The sequence below is a fragment of the Hemiscyllium ocellatum genome, chromosome 22 (assembly GCF_020745735.1).
Source record: "Hemiscyllium ocellatum isolate sHemOce1 chromosome 22, sHemOce1.pat.X.cur, whole genome shotgun sequence".
Classification (NCBI taxonomy): domain Eukaryota; kingdom Metazoa; phylum Chordata; class Chondrichthyes; order Orectolobiformes; family Hemiscylliidae; genus Hemiscyllium; species Hemiscyllium ocellatum.
In genome coordinates, this window is record NC_083422.1 from 3974356 (window position 1) to 3993618 (window position 19263).

The 19263-nt window shown below is 42.0% G+C and overlaps 1 protein-coding gene across 3 annotated transcripts in view; it reads right to left on the reverse strand.

Annotated features, from left to right (window-relative positions):
• Window positions 1-19263, reverse strand: part of mypn (myopalladin) — a 295631-nt gene that overhangs the window by 157481 nt on the left and 118887 nt on the right. For all 3 annotated transcript variants that reach the window (XM_060841844.1, XM_060841842.1, XM_060841843.1), the window contains exons 3-4: window positions 15419-15594; window positions 1308-1359 (exon numbers count right to left, since the gene is read on the reverse strand). In XM_060841844.1, coding sequence (XP_060697827.1) covers window positions 1308-1359; window positions 15419-15594 — 228 coding nt within the window. The remainder of the gene's footprint in view (window positions 1-1307; window positions 1360-15418; window positions 15595-19263) is intronic.

A 19263-nucleotide genomic window follows, 5' to 3' on the forward strand; every position in this document is an offset into this window, starting at 1 on the left:
TGATGATTGGAATGCGACTTCCATTTCCAGAATTCACTGCCATGTGCAGTCTTTGGAGATCGATGCAACAGCAGCAAGAACGACAGGGAAGGTAGGGTGGAAGATATTATTCAGGTGAACGAAACAAAAAAAAATTGTAATTGTGTTTCGAAATTTCCATGATTGAGATGCCAGGAAATGAAATTTGTTTATAATGATTTTTTTTACGCAAATCTTAAAATGGGATGTTGAGTACATGAGGGTTCATAACTTTTCTTTTGGGAAAGAAAGGTAAATGTGCCTTTTAGCTTAGAAAGTCAAAAACAGCAGCGAAGTTGTAAGAAGCACCTGAGAAGCAGAAACTCTTGCTTTGGTCGATATGGCTTTTTTTTAAAGTGAAAATATTGGAAGAAATATTTGAAAACATTTTCAAAAGAGATTCAGCAGCAACACTCGTGCATAAATAGTATGAGATAACACACACTGCACAAAATTTGTGAACGAACAAGGCCGAAAATGGGAAGATCTCCAAATTAAACTGGGTGGACAGCAGCAATCAGCTATCTGATTGCTTTATGAGGAAGGAGTAAGTTGTACAAAATTGTTGGACATATTGGAAAAAGGAAACCTGGAACTTGCATGTATGAAAAGGAGGAACATAATTTTTATTTTATTTCAATTTTGTCTTTTTTTAATGTTCTGTCATTTTGTTATAGATTGGTGATTTAAAAAGGAATCTTATCATCTGAAGGCAATCCTGAGACTTAAAGGAATGAGAGAACAGGTAGTGGATATGTTACTTAAAGTTAATTGGGTGGGATATAAAAGTATAAATATAGGGAGCTAATGGTTGAGTTTTTTGCAGTGTGATTAACTGAAGTAAAGATCTTGCATAAAATTGTAGATTCAAACTCCATTTAAATAGTTAACACAGTGTGTACAACAAAACTGATGTTGATTATTAACAAGAGAAAATCTTGTGAGGCCACTGACCTCTGGAAAAGCATAACACGTGTTCAATTATCAAGTGATACAAAGTTCTGCAAATGAGTTGAAATGTGTCAAACGTCACATGCAGTTTTACTTGTCCAGTTAACAAGGCCAGTGGTAGAAACTAGAACAATTTCCTGGTATGTGGCCAAAATACAACATCGACTATTCCCAAAACACACGTAACAGCATACATACAGATTAATAAACCTGCACTCTGACCCCAACTTTGTACTTGTCACTCACTTTGAGGTCCAAGAGTGAATTTTTCTGAACTTCTGAGGATAAATAAAATGTATTGATAACTTGTGAGTGTGACATGTTTTCTCTATACTTACTGAGTCATATCTTCCTTTACAGATTCTTGCTCAGATTCAGATGAAGAGAGTCCTGTCCAATAATATAATGGACAAAGGATGAAACATCTTGTTTGAATAAACTATGAAATATTTTCCAATAACAGATCCATTTATATTGTAAACATAGGAGAATGTACAATAAAACAATTTAAATAAAGGCCATTAGTCACCAAGCGTTGTGAAGGAACCGAGAAGTTCATCAGCAACTCTAGGCATGAATTGAGTCCAGGGAATACTCCTATGCCTGAAGGTAGGTTAGAAGATTGATCAATAGTGATTCTGCTCAATTTTAAGAAGTCTGGTGAACTGCCACTATCTACCTTGTGTCCTCTCACAGCCTGCTAAATGCAGATATGGAAAGTCAGGTAATTGTGACATTATGAGCTGTCCACAGTTAAATGTTGGAGAAGGGAGCAGGGTGGCCATCATAATTGGCAGTGCCATCAGACTAACTGTGAAGCTCTGAGGAGAGCACCTTCTCCTCCTACTTCAACAACAGATTTTTAAAAAATTGTATCCTTTCAGTGGCACTAACTCGCTCAGCCTTACTTCGGAACACAGCTGTCCTGGCACCCATCCCTTCAGAGCAACCCAGTTTCAAGAAGGAGCCTTTCAAAAGGCATTAAACCCTTAATGCCAGGGATAGCCTGAGACCAAGAATTTCTAAACCTCCCAAACCAAAATAGCAATAATTGCTGCTCATGGTCGACTGCAGCTCAAAAATTTTCCTTTTATCTTAAATGCATTATTACATATTATCTAACTCATTCATTTTTTGAAAGTTCATTTTAAGACCCATAACAGTATTTATTTATTTATTTATTTATTTATGGCACAGATATTTTTCTAAATGTTACTAAGAGTAGTAAAGCTGATGACCCCAGAGAGCACCAAAACCTCTTTCTTTGTTTTTTTTGATCCTGATTGCTTTTATTTCTATTGGAAACTGAGCCAGGAAAGATCTTGAGAGTTACAAGTTAGCTAGGAAAGATCTGAAGACAGAGCTAAGAAGAGACATGAGAAGTTGTTGGCAGGTAGGATCAAGGAAAACCATAAAGCTTTCTATAGGTAAGGCAGGAATAAAAGACTAGAGAAAGATTAGGGCCAATCAAGGGCAGTGGTAGGATTTTTCAATGGTATTCACACTGGAAAAAGACAATGTTGTCGATAGATAACAGGAAATGACAGGCCAGTTAGCTTAACATCAGAGGTGATCTTGGAAGCAATTATTAATAAAATGATAGCAGGGCACTTGATAAGTTCAAGGTAATCTGGCAGCAACAGCATTGTTTCTCGAAAGCGAAATTATGTTTAACTAATTTATTATAATTTTTTGAGGAAATAACATGTACTATGGATAAAGGACAATCAATGGATGACTGTACTTAGATTCCCAGAAGGCATTTGATAAAGTATAAATTCTCACTTTACTTAATTGTGCAGCTGGTTAAGTGCTGTGTCCAACAATTAATTGTTATTGAAATTTGTAAGCCACGCTGGGGTACACATTCCAATCTGCGCAAGTACTGGACAGAAGGAGACAGAGTGAGAACTTTATGTCCCCAAACTTAATTCAAGGTAAGACGCATTCAGACACCTCTATCCTGACTCATCTTTATGCTCTCAGCATTGCAATCTTTGTATCATGACATTATAATTGTATGTCCAAAATTTGCATCATTCTGCTAGCTTTCAGCTCCATTTCAGAGATGGAGTACAAAAACTAGACTGAAATACTGAGGGAGTCTTGGTTGTCATCTAGAAGAGCCTAGCAAATGGACCAAATGGAAGGAGGTGATATTATAAATCAATTAAGAAATAATTGTGTGAGAACTGGCTGTGTATAAAGGGAACAACTATCAGTGTTGTTGGAATTTTGTGATGCAAAAGTTGAAATGAATCTCTGACCAGTAACTATATATGCCTAGAATCTGTTGAAGCAACCTTTTAACCTTGGTGTTTAACAGTGCTGTACTGTCCTATGGATGAGACATTAAAGCAAATTCCTGAAAGTCCATTGCATGATTCAAATTGTTTCGAAAATACTACCGCATGACTTGTAGCTCAATCAATACCATTTAAATAGATTAACTAGTCATGCACCTCAACCTTTTAAGAAATTATATTCAACTACATCATGTCAGAAATCCTAAGTCAGAATTCATTAGCTTTAGCAGAGATGAGAATCCCATGTTAAGGCTGTTATTTGCTGAGTATCTCATTGTACAGAGATTATATATTCATACAGAACATAAGACACCCTTTGGCTCATTGAGTATGCATTGACAAAAAACAATTTTAAATCTACACATGTCCCAGCTTACAGCACTTGGCCTGTAGCCTTGAATGTAGACATTTCAAGTGTTGATCTAAGTACTACACTCCCAGACATTGAATTCCAAATTCCCCCAACCATGAGGTGAAAAATTACTCAAATCCCTTCCAAACCTCCTGCCGTCCATCTTAAAATTTTGTCTCCTTTTTACTGACCTTTCAACTAAGAGAACAGACACTTTCTATTCACTCTGTCCATGTTCCTCAATCTTATAAACCTGCATCAGGTTCACCCTCAGCCTTCTCTGTTCCAAAGAAAATAAGCTGAGCTTATCTCTCTTCATAGTTAAACTGCTCCACCCCAGACAACATCCTAATGAATCTACTCTGCATCCCCTCCAGTGCAATCACATCCTTTCTATAGTGTACAACCATAACGGCCTATAGTGTGACCAGAACTGCACACATTACTCCAGCTGTGGCCTAACTAAAGTTCTGTATAACTCCAACATTACCTGCCTACTCTTATCATCAATGCCACGCTTTATTATCAATGATAAAGGCAGGTGCCGCGTTTGTCTTCTTAACTACCCTATTATGCTGCCCTGCCATTTTCAGGGATATGTGGACAAGCACCCCAAGATCCCTAAGATTCCTATTGTCCTGTCATTTATTGATTACTCCTTTTTCTTGCTCCTTATTCCAATGTGTATCATCGCACATTTATCAGGATTACATTCCATCTGTCATAGATCTGCCCATTGGGTCTACATCCTCCTGGAACACACAACCTACTTTCTCACGGTCAAATACTTAGCCAATCTTTGTATCATCCACTTATAGGTTGCCCCCTTATTGTCTTCAATGTTATTTTAAAAATATATCTCATAAACAATAAAGGAACTCAGCACTGATCTCTGTGGTATGCCACTGGACACCAGCCTCCAGTCCACAAACAGCCTTCTACCATCATCCTCTGTCTCCTATCACTAAGCCAATTTTGGATCCATATTATCAGGTTTTCTACGATCCCATGTGCTTTTACCTTCTTTATAAAAGTCTCCTCGATGGGATCTTGTCAAAGGCTTTGCTGAAGTCCATATACTATGCATCAACTGCATTACCTTCATCTACACACTTGCTTTTCAAAACCTTCAATCAGATCTGTTAGGCATGACCTCCCTCTGATACGGCCATGATGACTATCTTTGATCAAACCTTGCCTCTCCACATAAGGATTAATTCAGAATTTTGTCCAATAGCTTTCCTACTACTGGTCAGTAATTCCCAGGTTTATCCCCACCACTGCTCTTGAAAGGTGAAACCACTTCTGTTCTCCAGTCCTCTGGCACCTCTCCCGTGGTGAGAGACAAATTAAAAACCCTGTCCTTACATCCCACCATTCCCCACAGCACCTGGAATACACCTCAACCATACCTGAAGATCTGTCCACTTTTAAGCCTGCCAAAACATCCAACACCCCCTCTCACACTGTATTAATCTGCTTAAGATCCTCACAGTCCGAATTCTGTATCTCCATCCACCTTCTCCAAAGTATGGTGGAAACTGAATTCAATTTAAAAATTCTGGAATTAAGTGTCTCATGACGGCCATGGATCCATTGTCAGGAAGTCCATTTGATTCATGAATGCCCTTTAGGGAAGGAAACTGCCATTGTTACCTGATCTGGTCTACATGTGACTCAAGAGACCCTTAACAAGCTCTTCACTGTCCTTTAGACAATTAGGGATGGGCAATAAGTGCCGACCTAACCAGTAATGCCCTCAGCCTGTGAATGAATAAATAGAAACCCTACTAATGTTCTCTGGCTCCACACACAGATTGCCCCAGCACCATAATGGCCCCTTTGCTTTCCCTAGTTATTCTTTTGACACTGTTATTTATGTAAATGTTCTTGGAATTATCCCTAACCTTGCCCACTAGTATTTTTCATTCCCCTCTTCGCTCTCCTAATTGCTGAAGATCCCCTGTACTTTCTGTACTCCAATAGAGCCTCCACCACTTTGTACCTGTTAAAAGCCTCTCTTTTCCTACTTAACCAGTTTTGAAAATTACTTGGTACTCAGGGTTATCTGGGCTTGTTGTTCCTACATTTCACCCGAAGGGGAACTTGTGAGGCCTGTACTCTTGCCAATTCTACTTCAGACACCGCCACTGTTCTGCTATCGGTTTATTCAGCGACTGTGACAGTCTACTTGGGTCAATTCTGCCTTATCCCCATCTTTTCTCAATCCAAACTATCTTTTGTAAACCATCTTGCACTCCCCTTGCACCAACCTATGCATTCATGTGCTCAGTTCTTTAATGTCTGTACTCGTTAGCTTGAGGCACAAGGAGTGATCCGGAGATTATAACAATAGACAATAGACAATAGGTGCAGGGGTAGGCCATTCTGCCCTTCGAGCCTGCACCACCATTCAATATGATCATGGCTGATCATCCTCAATCAGTATCCTGTTGCTGTCTTATCTCCATAACCCTTGATTCTACAATCCTTGAGAGCTCTATCCAACTCTTTCTTAAATGAATCCAGAGACTGGGCCTCCACTGCCCTCTGGGGCAGAGCATTCCACACAGCCACCACTCTCTGGGTGAAGAAGTTTCTCTTCATCTCTGTCCTAAATGGTCTACTCCGTATTTTTAAGCTGTGTCCTCTGGCTCAGCAATCACCCATCAGCGGAAATATGTTTCCTGCCTCCAGAGTGTCCAATCCTTTAATAATCTTATATGTCTCAATCATATTCCCTCTCAGTCTTCTAAACTCAAGGGTATACAAGCCCAAATATAAATAACCTTTGAGGTCCTGCTCTTTAGTCTGTTGCCTCACTCCCTAAATTCTTAATACAAGACCTCATTATTCATTCTACCTTTATTACTGGTATCAATGTGTATCCTGACCTCTTTCTCATCACCCTCCTCCTTCATTATGCTTTGCAGCCACTCAGTGACATCCGGCCCTCAGAGCTAAAAGCCAGGTCCTTTCCACAATAACTCAAATGCCAGCATCATTGCCAGTACAAAAACACTGAGCCAGGACACACATACTGAAAATATTCAGAAGAGGAAGTACAGCGAGAGAGTGTCACTTCTCCCAGGGGTAGGTGGAACAGAACTGATGGTTGAAGTACAGTTTGCCCCTCCTAGTAAGTGGGAATTCAGTGTGATCACAGAATCTAACATCCATGATTCTGATCACACAGGAATGCAATGAACAAAATGTACCTCAGGTCGTGTCAACTGCAAATAGTCAGTTGTCTCCTATCAAAGTTGAGTGATGCCATGCAGCAACGGTTATATGCTCTACACACTGCCATCGAACAGTATCACTCATTAGTGCTATCTATAAGGTAGAGCTGATCTCCTGGCTATTTGCATTGTATGACACTTCCCAAATGATATTCAGAGTCATTGAGTTAAAAAGCACCGAAACAGATTCGTCCGTGCTGACCAGATATCCTGATTTGACCTAGTCCCATCTGCCAGCATTTGGCCCATATCCGCATAAATCCTTCCAATTCATACAATTACAACATGTAAAAGGTATCTGGATGGGTGTATCACCTCTACTACTTTCTCTGGCAGCTCGTTCCATACACGCACTACCCTCTGCATGAAAAAGTTACCTCTCAGATCCTTTTTAAATCTTTCCCTGCTCACCTTAAACCTATGCCCTCTCACCAAGGACTCCCCTACCAAAGAAAAAGACCTTGGCCATTCACCCTATCCAAGCCCCTTATGTTTTTATATACCTCTATAAGGTCACCCTCCAGGAAAAATAGCCCCAGCCTATTCAGTTTGTCCCAAAGCTCAAACCCTCATATCCCAGCAACATCCTTGTAAACCTTTTCTGCACTCTCTCAAGTTTAACAATATCTTTACTATAAAACAGTAATCAAAATTGTACAGAACATTCGAAATGTGGCCTCACAAATGTCCTGTACAGTTGACATGACATCCCAACTCCTATACCCAATGTACTGACCAATGAAACAAGTGTGTCAAACACCTTCCTCACTACCCTGTCTACCTGTGACTCTACTGCCAAGGAACTATGCACCTGCACCCCTAGGTCTCTTTGTTCGGCAACACACACCAGGACCCTATCTTGATGATATTGAGGCCCAAAATCTAAACTTTGATGACTGTTTTTTCATTTTTGGAGACAAGGCTTCAGACAATCAAAAAGAAATAGAAGCAGTAGTAGGCCATTCAGCCCGTCGATTCTGCTCCCCCATTCAGCCTGTCGATTCTGCCCCCCCACTCAGCCCATCGAGTCTGCTCCCTCACTCAGCCCATCGAGTCTGCTCCCCCACTCAGCCCAACGAGTTTACTCCCCATTCAGCCCGTCGGGTTTACTCCCCCATTCAGCCCGTCGAGTCTGCTCCCCCACTCAGCCCGTCGAGTCTGCTCCCCCACTCAGCCCGTCGAGTCTGCTCCCCCATTCAATGAGATCATGGTTAATCTGAAAATCCTCAATTCCACTTCCCTATCTTTTTCCCATTCCCCTTGATTCCCTTACTTATTAAAAGTCTTTCTGCCTGTCCATCTCAGCTTTGAATATTCTTAATAAAACAGGCTTGACAGCCCTCTATTGTAAAGAATTCCACAGATTCACTCCCCTTGAGGAGGAACTCCTCGTCATCTCTGTCCAACTGGGTGACCTCATACTCTGATATTTGTGATCCTGGTCCCTGATGAAGGGCTTTTGCCCGATACATCCCCTGCTCCTCGGATGCTGTCTGACCTGTTATGCTTTTCCAGCACCACACTCTTGACTCTAATCTCAACTCAATGCCCTGAAATAAAGGCCACATACCATATGCTTTCCTATTATCACTGAACTCGTATGCTCACCTGCACGAAGACACCAAATCCCTCTGTCCTGCAGCTTTCTGCAATGGTTTTCTAATTAAATAATCACTCTTCTTGCCAAAGTGTATAACCTCAGATTTTCTCACATTATATTCTATCTGCCAATATTTTGCCTACTCGCCTAATCTTTTAATCTCTCTACACCTCGCCTCCCCACCAATTTTTGTGTCATCTGAAACTTACCATTTATAAGTAGTGTCATGGAAAAGTAAAAGTAAAGATACAGGGGAAAAAAATCTAAAATTCAATAAATTCTTTTCATTTAATTGTATCTGACTACCTGTACATCATTAGTATTTTTTCTTCCCAATTTTGCAACAGGATTTCAGTGGCCAAATGGGGATATCAGCAGAGATGACTGGATGTGTAATTTCCTGATATTGATTGTTGTGTTCAATTATGTTATTCCAACCATCAGCAATTTTGCTGAGAATGAAAAACGTGGGACTCAATAACCAATCCAATTCAGAAAAAAATGGCCAATTAAGCCTGTTGACAAGTTTGCTGTCAGTTTATTAATATTCATGAGAAGGCCCAGGGGCCATGTTGGATCTAAGGTGTCTTGTGGTTCAATGCTAGGGTTCCAGCCTCTGGGCTAGAAAATCAGGGTTCAAATCAAACCTGCCTCAAAGGTGTGTCATAACATGTCTGAGCTACATGTACTGGAGTCCAAACAGGTAGAGGCAAGACAGTGTGCAGCCAGGCATGGCCACACATTTCAGTTATAGGGGGTCACAGAAAAGTGTGGTTGAGAGGGTCATTCAGCCATTGACACAGACAGGAGCCTTCGAGTGGGCAAGGTTAGTGAGCATTTAATCTGTGGTGAACTCAGGGAGTTAAGAATATGGCCTTCCAGAAATCATGGGGTCACAAGGAAGCGGCATAGTAGTTCAGTGAGTGCAGGTGACTGCAAGCAAGCGAACAGCTAGACGTGGGTTCACTGTACTTGGAGACAGAAATGAGTTACAATAAGGATTAATATCCTTGTGAGCAGGTACAGAGCCCAGGACACATGCAGGAAGGAATGCGGACTGAATTATGAGGTGCTTGATTCCCTATCACCTCCTCAACTTCACTGGGAAAGAGGAACACCAGCCATTTAACAGGATTACTGCGACAGGCCAACAACCCCCAGCACTAGATCATCTTAGTCTCTTCAGAGATTGCACTGAGTGTCAAACTGGCTCACCCAACCAGGAGTTCCAGGGTGGGGGCTGCTTGGGGTTTAGAAGGCCATTGGTGGACGGTAATCTAGGAAGGCAAAACCATGGGAAGCGTTCCAGTGACGCAAGAGGAGCTGGACAGGAGAGATGTCTCCTACCTGCCAGCAGCCCAACTAGAACAACCTGCCAAGCTGGCTGCTTGACATGACCTTCTCCTGCTAATGTTTAAATCCTGATGGCAGTGCAATGAAACCCTTAAGTGGCATTATTTAGTCCCTTTCCACATCCTCCTTCCTTTCTAGTTTTGCCATTAAAGAATAAAGCTCATCCTGTTGCAATGTCTCAGCATCTTCAAAGTAATGATGAAATAAACTTTTACATAATCACAAATGAAAGTAACCCAACTGAATCACTCAGTGCAATGGCCAATACATTGGACTTGCCAGAAATGGCCCCCTTGTGGCCTCAGGCAATGTGGAGGCACCTGGCTCCAGATATCTGTTTGCCCTTAAGATGACTGTGGCAGGTGGTTTCATCGTGGAGGTGCCAGCTGGGGTTGGTACTTCTTGAGGGTGCTGCACTGCACTGCTGTCCATGCAGGGATAGCCTCTGTCTAAGCCCTGCTGCATTGAGGGTCCCTCAGACAGAGGAGCCTATGAGGTTACTCATCATGATAGGTTACATGAGGGATGGCATTCTCATCATCACTGGAGATTGCTCCAGTCTGTTGATGGCCGTGTGGATTGCTTGAATCATCACCAACTGGGCTGCAATTTGCACTGACTCCCAACACCTTTGCATCAGCACTGCCACTGGCTGTCAATGTTATACAGCACTGGATGCATTCAGTGCATGTCAGTAGTGTTCCTCCATCTACTCTGGAGTAGATATACAGTGTTGTGGTATATAGCTCTCCATCAGGTTGGCCACTTTCAATACAGGAGTTCACGTGTTCTGCACTGAGCCATGATGCTGCTCGTAAACTCAGCGGGCTCTTCCATCCTCAACCACTAACTTTATATGACCTTAGGAAACTCTGACATGTAAAAACACATCTTTGTTGCTGGTTTAGGTCGCAACCCCTTGCTCTAGATTGCACAGGCCCAAGCCTGCACTCAACTGAGAAAGGCTAGGCCCATCCTCCATCCTCCAAAGGGACTATTTACAGCATTCTCACTAGTGTCTTGCTCTTCACCCAGTGCTATCATTTGTAAATGCACTTGATCCATCACTCCAGGTGTACCTGCGCTTGAGAAGGTCTTGTTGGAGTTACATGATGATGCTGGGTCTAAGGCTTTCCCCTTCCAAGGACCCTGGGGATGTTGCCATGCACACCTCCACAACTGGCCCTGTGTCAGACAGAGGGTAGAGATCAGGAGAACTCACTGAGACAGCAGACACCTCTGCAGAGTTGAGGATTCCCATTCCCTCTGAAGGCTTAGCTTGCTGTCACACATGGAGGAGTGCACTCTTTCACCGCTAGAATTCAATTCAATATCATTTCACCTCATCTTCCAGACATTCTCATTTCACTATCAGCTATACATCTCACAATGTGAAATACCACCTCCGCCACTGCAGTGAGGACTGGGAGCTGGGGCACTCCTTTTCCTGTGTGCAGCCTCTCCCTAGTATTGTGCAGCCTCATCTCCTGCAAGGACAAAAGAGGGAGAGGGGAAACAATGTCAGTGTCTTTCACCAATTCCAGCAGCTCCTTTAAATAAGATGCTGCTTCTGTCAGTGTTACCAACACCTCAACAGCACGGGGGGGTCTCAGTGTTGCAGATGGGCCAGGGATGACCCGGGGCACACATTCCTCCCATGTTCATCAGCACTTTTAGGCAGCTCCTTTTAGTGTGTCTGCATCTGGAGGCCTGCGTCACATTGCACAAACCTTGCCAGAATAAAAGAGGTCATCAATTCTCTTGCGGTACTGCACAAGTCCTCCTGAGAACACAGCAGGATTGCAGATGATCTTGCCTGCTTCGGTTGGGTGGCCTTCGCAAACACCCTCCAGGAAGAAGGCCGCTGCCTTTCTTTCACAACTAGCACTGTCAAACTGTGCAGCAGTCCTGTTGTAGATGGCTAGCCTCTGCCGCTCCACCTTTCTGTTCTATCACTGTGTCATGACAGTTGTCAGACTAAACGCTGCCGTAATGCCTTAAATTGAGCCTGCTTCTCCAGTCTCCTGCCGACATCCTGTGCCCACTGCTGTTCATTAGCCACCAAAGCAAAAAACGTGCTAGATGATGGAAAAGCCCAATACATCAGTGCAAAAGGCAAGGCTGAAGCAATTGGAACAATAATAAGCCAGAAACGTCAAGTCGATGATCTATCTTGGCCTCCTCCAGAGATCCCCAGCATCACAGATAACAGTCTTCAGCCAAATCAATCTGAATTTACTCTGTGATATATCAAGAGATGAATGGAGACACTGGATACTGCAAAGGCTGTGGGCCCTGACAACATTCCAGCAATAGTACTGAAGACTTGCTGCTCCCCTAATCAAGCTCTTCCAGTACTGTTTAACACTGGCATCTACTCAACAATGTGGAAAATTGCCCAGGTGGGTCCTGTTCATAAAAAGCAGGATAAATCCAACCCAGTGAATTACACCGCCCACCCCCCTCCCCATCAGTCTCCTCTCCATCATCTGTAAAGTGATGGAACCTGTCATCAACAGTTCAATCAAGCAGCACCTGCTCAGCAATAACCTGCTCAGTGGCGCCCAGTTTGGGTTCCGCCAGGGCCACTCAGTTCCTGATCTCATTACAGCTTTGTTGCAAACATGGACAAAAGAGGTGAGAGGAGTAGCATTTGAAACAAGACCCCAGTTAACAGAGTGTAACATCGAGGAACCCGAGCAAAAATGGAGTTTATGGAACTCAGGGCGTAAACATTCCACTGGTTGGTTGGACTAATTCCTGGCACAAAGGAAGCTTAGTACAGTAGTTGCAGGTCAGTCAGCTTAGCTCCAGGACATCTCTGAAGGAGTTCCTTAGGGTAGTGTATTAGGCCTGATTATCCTTAATTGCTCCATCAATGACTTTCCTCCATGATAAGGTCAGAAGTGGAAATGTTCACCAATGATTACACGACATTCAGCACCGTTTGCAATTCCTCAGATACTGAAGCAGTCCATTTGCAAATACAGCAAGACCTAGACAATATCCAGCATTGGGCCGATAACATTCATGCCAATCAAGTGCAAGACAATAACCATCTTCTGCAAGAAAGAATCTAAGCAACACATTCAATGGCATTATCACCCATTGATTCCCCAGCTATTAACATCCTGAGAGTTACCATAGGCCAGAAACTGAATTTGACCATTCATTTAAATACTATGGTCACAAAAGCAGGTTGGAGGCTTGGAATCCTTTCGCAAGTAACTCATCTCCTGACTCCTGAAAGCCTATCCAACATCTATAAGGCACAAGTCAGCAGTGTGATGGAATACTGTTTAGTTCTCTGGAGAAGTACAGCTCTAACAACTCTCAGCTTGACAAATCAGCTCACTTGATTGGCACCACATCCATAAACATTCATTCCCTCCATCACTGACACTCAGTAACAGCAACATTTCCCATTTATAAGATGCCATGCAGAAATTCGCCAAGGGTCCTTAGATAGCATCTTCTATATTCACAACCACTTCCATCTCAAAGGACAAGGTCAGCAGCTATGTGGGGAACATCATCATCTGCAAGCTCCCCTCTAAGCCATTCACCATCCTCACTTGGAAATATATCACTTTTCCTTCAAAATGTTGGAACTCTGTCTCTAATGGCTTTGCAGAAAAACCAAATGAACTGCAGCGGTTCAAGAAGGCAGCTCACCCCACCTTCTCAAATTCTCAAGGTATGGGTAATAAATGCTGGACTAGCCAACATTACCCACATTCTATGAATTTATCAAAAATACTGCTCTTCTGTGAATTAGACTGATCTCAGCAGAAACCCTGACCTATAATTACTTTGGACCTGGAAATGGCTCTAACAACAGGGTTGTTACTTTGGTTTCCATTGTAGGGTCGTTATCGTCAATATTATTATCAGCAGATGTAAGGTAGAGGAGGATGGCATCTGACAAATCCCTTGACAGTATATATAAGGAAAATAGGAGGGAATTTAAACAAGGAATTAGAAGGGCTAAAGGAGGTCATGAAAAGTTGTTTGCAACCAGGATTAGGGAGAATTAAGGAGAATCCCAAATAGAGTAGCCAGGGAAAGGGTTGGCCTACTCAAAGACAAAAGAGGGAATGAATGTGTGAAGAAGAGGTAGGTGAAGTATTAAGTGAATACGTTGTATCAGTATTCACTGAAGAGAAAGAATTTGTGGAGGATGATCTCAGGAAAGGGAGTGTCAAATTTCTAGGCCAAGTTGCTATTAAAAAGGAAGAGGTGTTAAAAAGGCATTAAGATAAATAAGTCACCAGGCCCTGGTGGGATCTATTCCAGAATACTGAGGGAGGCAAGAAAACAAATTGCTGGAGTGTTGTCAGAGGATACAGCAGGATATAGATCAGTTGGTGGCATGGGCAGAAAAATGGCAGATGGAGTTTAATCCAGACAAATATGAGGTGATGCATTTTGGAATGTAAACTATAATCTCTTTGTTCTAACCCTGAAAAATGACTGCCTAGCAACTGGATCAGTGTAAACACAGAAAATGCTGGAAATATTTAACAAGTCCACACATCTATTGAGAAGACATCAACAATTTTCATCAAGTACATTTTTTCCAAACTATAACAATGCTCAATTCTTTTGCCAAGATACTTAAGTATCTGACCTACAAATGTTTTTATCACCACTGACAAGTAAATTTACTGTATCCATTGCTCTCGATGCAGTCTCCTCTACATAGGGGAGATAGGTTGCCTACTCGCAGAACTCTTCACAGAACATCTCTGGCACACCCACACCAACTAACCCCACTCCCACTCCGCCAAGGATCCTGGGCCTCATCCACCGCCACTCCCTAACCATTCGATGCCTGAAGGAAGAACGCCTCATCTTCCTTCAATCCCACAGAATCAATTCAGATTTCACCAGTTTCCTCATTTCCCCTCCCCCCACCTTATCCCAGTTCCAACCTTCCAACTCGGCACCACCTTTATGACCTGTCCTACCTGTCCATCTTCCTTCCCACCTATCCACTCCACCCTCCTCTCTGACCTATCACCTTTACCTCCTCCTCCTCCATCCACCAATTGCTCTCTCAACTACCTCCCCCCCAGCCACACCCCTCCTATTTATCTCACCACCACCTTGGCTTACAGCCTCATTCCTGATGAAGGGCTTTTGCCCGAAATGTCAATTCTCTTGCTCCTCAAATGCTGCCTGACTGGCTGTGCTTTTTCCAGCATCACATTCTCAACTATATAATTATTGGGTCCTAACAAATCCAAATTCTCCACTTAACGTATAAAAAAAATCAGCAGGTCAATGAAGGCCATCATGCCTCCTTTCTGGAAAGACTGTTGATCTTAGTCCAGTCATTAGTATTTGCATCACTAATTTTACCAGGATTTGTGATTGATGTGGGAAAGAAGTCTTCATTTTCCCATTTATGATAGATCTTCTGAGAGAAACATATGCATACATATCAGTCAGACTGGTATTTGAATCTGGACCCATAGACAATTAAGTGTTCACATATTGTAATATTTAGCAAAATTCCAATATTTCCCAAACTTTGTTTATTATATGATAACATGTTTAAAATTAGCCTTCAGAATGTCTCCAATGCCTTTACCTTCTATATAAAGTTCTGCAGATGATGTGTCTGATCCATATATATTTGAAGCCAAGCAAGTGTAGCGTCCCGTATCCTCCTCAAAAGCCTCTGAAATGGTCAGTGTGTAATGTTTACCGTCATAACCAATCTGAATATCAGGTGAATTCTTGAGCTCCTTTCCTTCACAATACCACCTACAAAGAAATATTAAATTCCACTTTTGAAACAGCCACAAGACAGTATGAAAAACAGATCATTAAAAATTCAAAAGGTCACTTCAGGTAAGTGCATCAACACAAACAGAAATCGTAATTGTGACCAACTTTAAGGTATAATTTCGATTATGAGTACAATCTACTTATGATGAGTAACATAACATTAAAAGCTGGGTTCATTTGCCATGATCCAGCTGACGCTAATTCAAACTTGTTACGTCTTTTGCAAAAGTTTCACAGCAACTGAGTCTTGGACCAAGAGCTACACAAAAACATAGGCAGTGGCCATGGAAGTGCTGGTAAGACAGTATATTACATGGTCTAGTTCCAATACAGAATCCAGAAAATATATTCGCATATCCAACAAGGCTTAAGAAAATCTCTGAAAAGCTCAGATCTTCGTGTTGTAATTCAAAAGTTTAAGAAGAATATAAGTGTAGATTTCAGTATATTCTGCAATTAGTAAGCTACCTGATCGACCTTTCCCATAAGTGTCTGATAAATACAAGAGTTAAAGGATTAGGTGACGAAGCTGTATTCATAAGGTAATGTATTAAAATAATGGCATAATATTAAAACCAGATATCATCAGGACCAGGTTTAGAGCATGCAGAAAGCACACAATTTCACAACATGCACTGCAGGTTATAAGAGTTGTTGTTACAGAATATGATTCAAATGGACTGAGAAATATTAATAAGATGTGCAGGTCCAAAGATGTGCAGGTTAGGTGAATTGGCCATGCTAAATTGCCCGTAGTGTTAGGTGAATTAGTCAGGGGTAAGTGTAGGGGAATGGATCTGGGTGGGTTGCTCTTTGGAGGGTCAGCGTGGACTTGTTGGGCTGGAGGGCCTGTTTCCACACTGTAGGGAATCGAATCGAAACTAATCTAATCTAAAGACACTAAGTAGTCATGAAATTTGGGCTCTGAATATATTATAAATATATGAAGATGAAGAGAAAGACAGGCAAGATTGTCCAGTTCACCAAGTTCCTCCCAATTAAAATGCCCCATCACTTTGGAGTCTCATTCATCACAAGATTCAAACACTCACTTGAGCCTTCAAAGCTGCTCTTTCATACTCATCATTATTACAACCATCATGAGCCATTCCATCAAAATAGGCACATGCTGATAGCTCAGAGATCTCTGATGAACCCCTTTTCTTTTTTCTTGTAGGAGAATATTCCTTCCAACTAGATGTCACCTGAAGAGGTCGATCATAGCTCCAAAACCCTTTCCACCATGCAGACAGTATTCTGGCTTTGAGATGCACAAAGATACAGAGGACAATGATGAGTCTATTGGTAGTCAGGAAGGTCGTCAAAATCCAGATTTGGACAGGAAGGTCTTGATGATGTTCCTGTAGTCCAATAGTGATAGGGTAGGGGAGGAAACAGCTAGATCTCTGTTGGTGGTTGGCAGGGGTGGGGGGGTGGGTGGGGGGGTGGGGGGTTGGGGGTGGGGTGGGAATGGGGGAGACAAAGCTTGTTGAGCTCAAAAAAAAAATTCCTGCTCATCTGATCCATAGTAGTGCTGGTGTGAAGACACTTAATTAAGGATTCATTCCTTCCTAACCTCTATTCTACAAGGAGTTAAAAATAGAATGAATGAATACAGGTATTTTCACTATAATAATTAAGTGACTATTCCACCTCCTGCAAGTGAATTTGTCACCCACCTTACTGATGGCAGAAAAAAGGAAATGACTAAGAGGATGGAAGACAGTTTGGGGGAGAATGGGGAACAACCAGAGGTTGTGGTCTGTGTTGGAATCAATGACAGAGGAAGAAAACAAAAGAAGGTTGTGATCCTGTGCTCAGAAGAGAGCAAAATCTATAAAGGTAGGAGATCAAAGTTAATAATTTCTGGATTCTGAGTGCCATGTACCAGTGAGTATGGAATTTTAGGAGAAATTAAGTCAATACATGGCTGGTACAATGATCTGCGAGGTTAGTCTTTGGAGTCTTGGGACTTTGGAAGTAGCCCTGGATCACTTTGCTGTGAGGTTAACTGATGCTATGGAGGAGGGTTGACACTAATTTGGTAGGAACTGGGTACCAGGATAAAACATTAGACAAGAGAACCAAGGCCCACTGAGCTATTCTTGATTTATTATGTGTCTCTCTCAATCACTGGAGAAAGGGGGTATGAATAGGAGATAAGCTAAGATGGGTTTGGAGTGCACACATATAAAGGTACATGGTATGTTAAACAAAGCTGGTGAGCTGTTGGCACAAGTTGACCCATGGGATTAGTAGCAGAGGAGCTCAAGGAATATTTCACATGTTGTTCCCAGGAATATAGTCAGGAAACAGAAAGATGCAAAAATTAGTGCAATTGCATTCTTGATAAAAGAGACTATGATAGCACTGTAGAGGAATGATATAATTAATGCTTCAAGGACAGAACTGACTTGATTAGAATTGAAAAAATTTTGATAAGTCTGATGACATTGTTGTAGTGTTGTTCCTCTGGTCTAGAAGTTCTGGGGTTAAGTCTCAGCCAGGATGTGATGACCAAGGAACGTGCATTCATAATACAGCCAAAAAAGGGTTGAGTATCAACTTGTAAGTTCTTCCAAGATACGTAAAATGGCTGGAGGTAAGAGCGGGAGAGATTCCAGGGCAGCCATGTGATCAAAAAAAATTTGAAGCTCTGCCATTACTTGTCATAGCTCCAGATTACAGCACACATGTAAACTTCATATGTTGCCACAGCAACACAGACTCCTCAAGGAGCCAGTTGGTTCAGTTGGACAGAGCACTGGATCAGCTTGGTCTGTCCAGCAGGAATTCAAGTTCAGGATGGTGTGGATTGGGATCAATCTCTTTGGTGAAGGTTGTGGCAGTGTGGATTGGGCCTCCCCTTGGGGGGGGAACTCAAGAAGCAGATTGAACATTGAAGGAGCAAGTACATATTTGTGAGTAAATTTAATGATGAAGTAGTGGTAGGGTGATAAAGAATCAGATAAAATAATGCTACAGTAATGACAATATAGCCTTCAATAACCATAAATTAAATCAGGCAGTAGCAATGCAAGGGCAACGGGCAGGGGAATAGTTGGGGGAGAATCTTCTGAAATTTTTACAAGAAATCTGACTAATTGCAATAGACAAGGCATATATTTGGTTGGGTTGGCATTTGATTCATTTCTCAAAGCAATGTCCAATGATCAAGCAGAATCAAACTGCCTGGCTAAACATTTAAACAAGGGTTGGCAGTTAACAGCCAATCAACAAATGTATTCTCATGGCAACAACTCTATTAGTCAGAATCTACCAATCAGCACTCTCCTGTTCTCTAGTAGAAATGCTAAACTTTTTCCTTTAAATTGTTATTTCTTGTGAAATGCCCTGACGAGTGTGAGATAAAAACTTCAATAAAATGTTCACCAGTAATCAAGTTTGGTCACACCAAATGACTATAGACAATAGATGCGGGAGTAGGTCATTCTGCCCTTTGAGCCTGCACCACCATTCATTATGATTATGGCTGATCATCCTCAATCAGTATCCTGTTCCTGCCTTATCTCCATTACCCTTGATTCCACTATCCTGGAGAGCTCTATCCAACTCTTTCTTAAATGAATCCAGAGACTGGGCCTCCACTGCCCTCTGGGGCAGAGCATTCCACACAGCCACCTC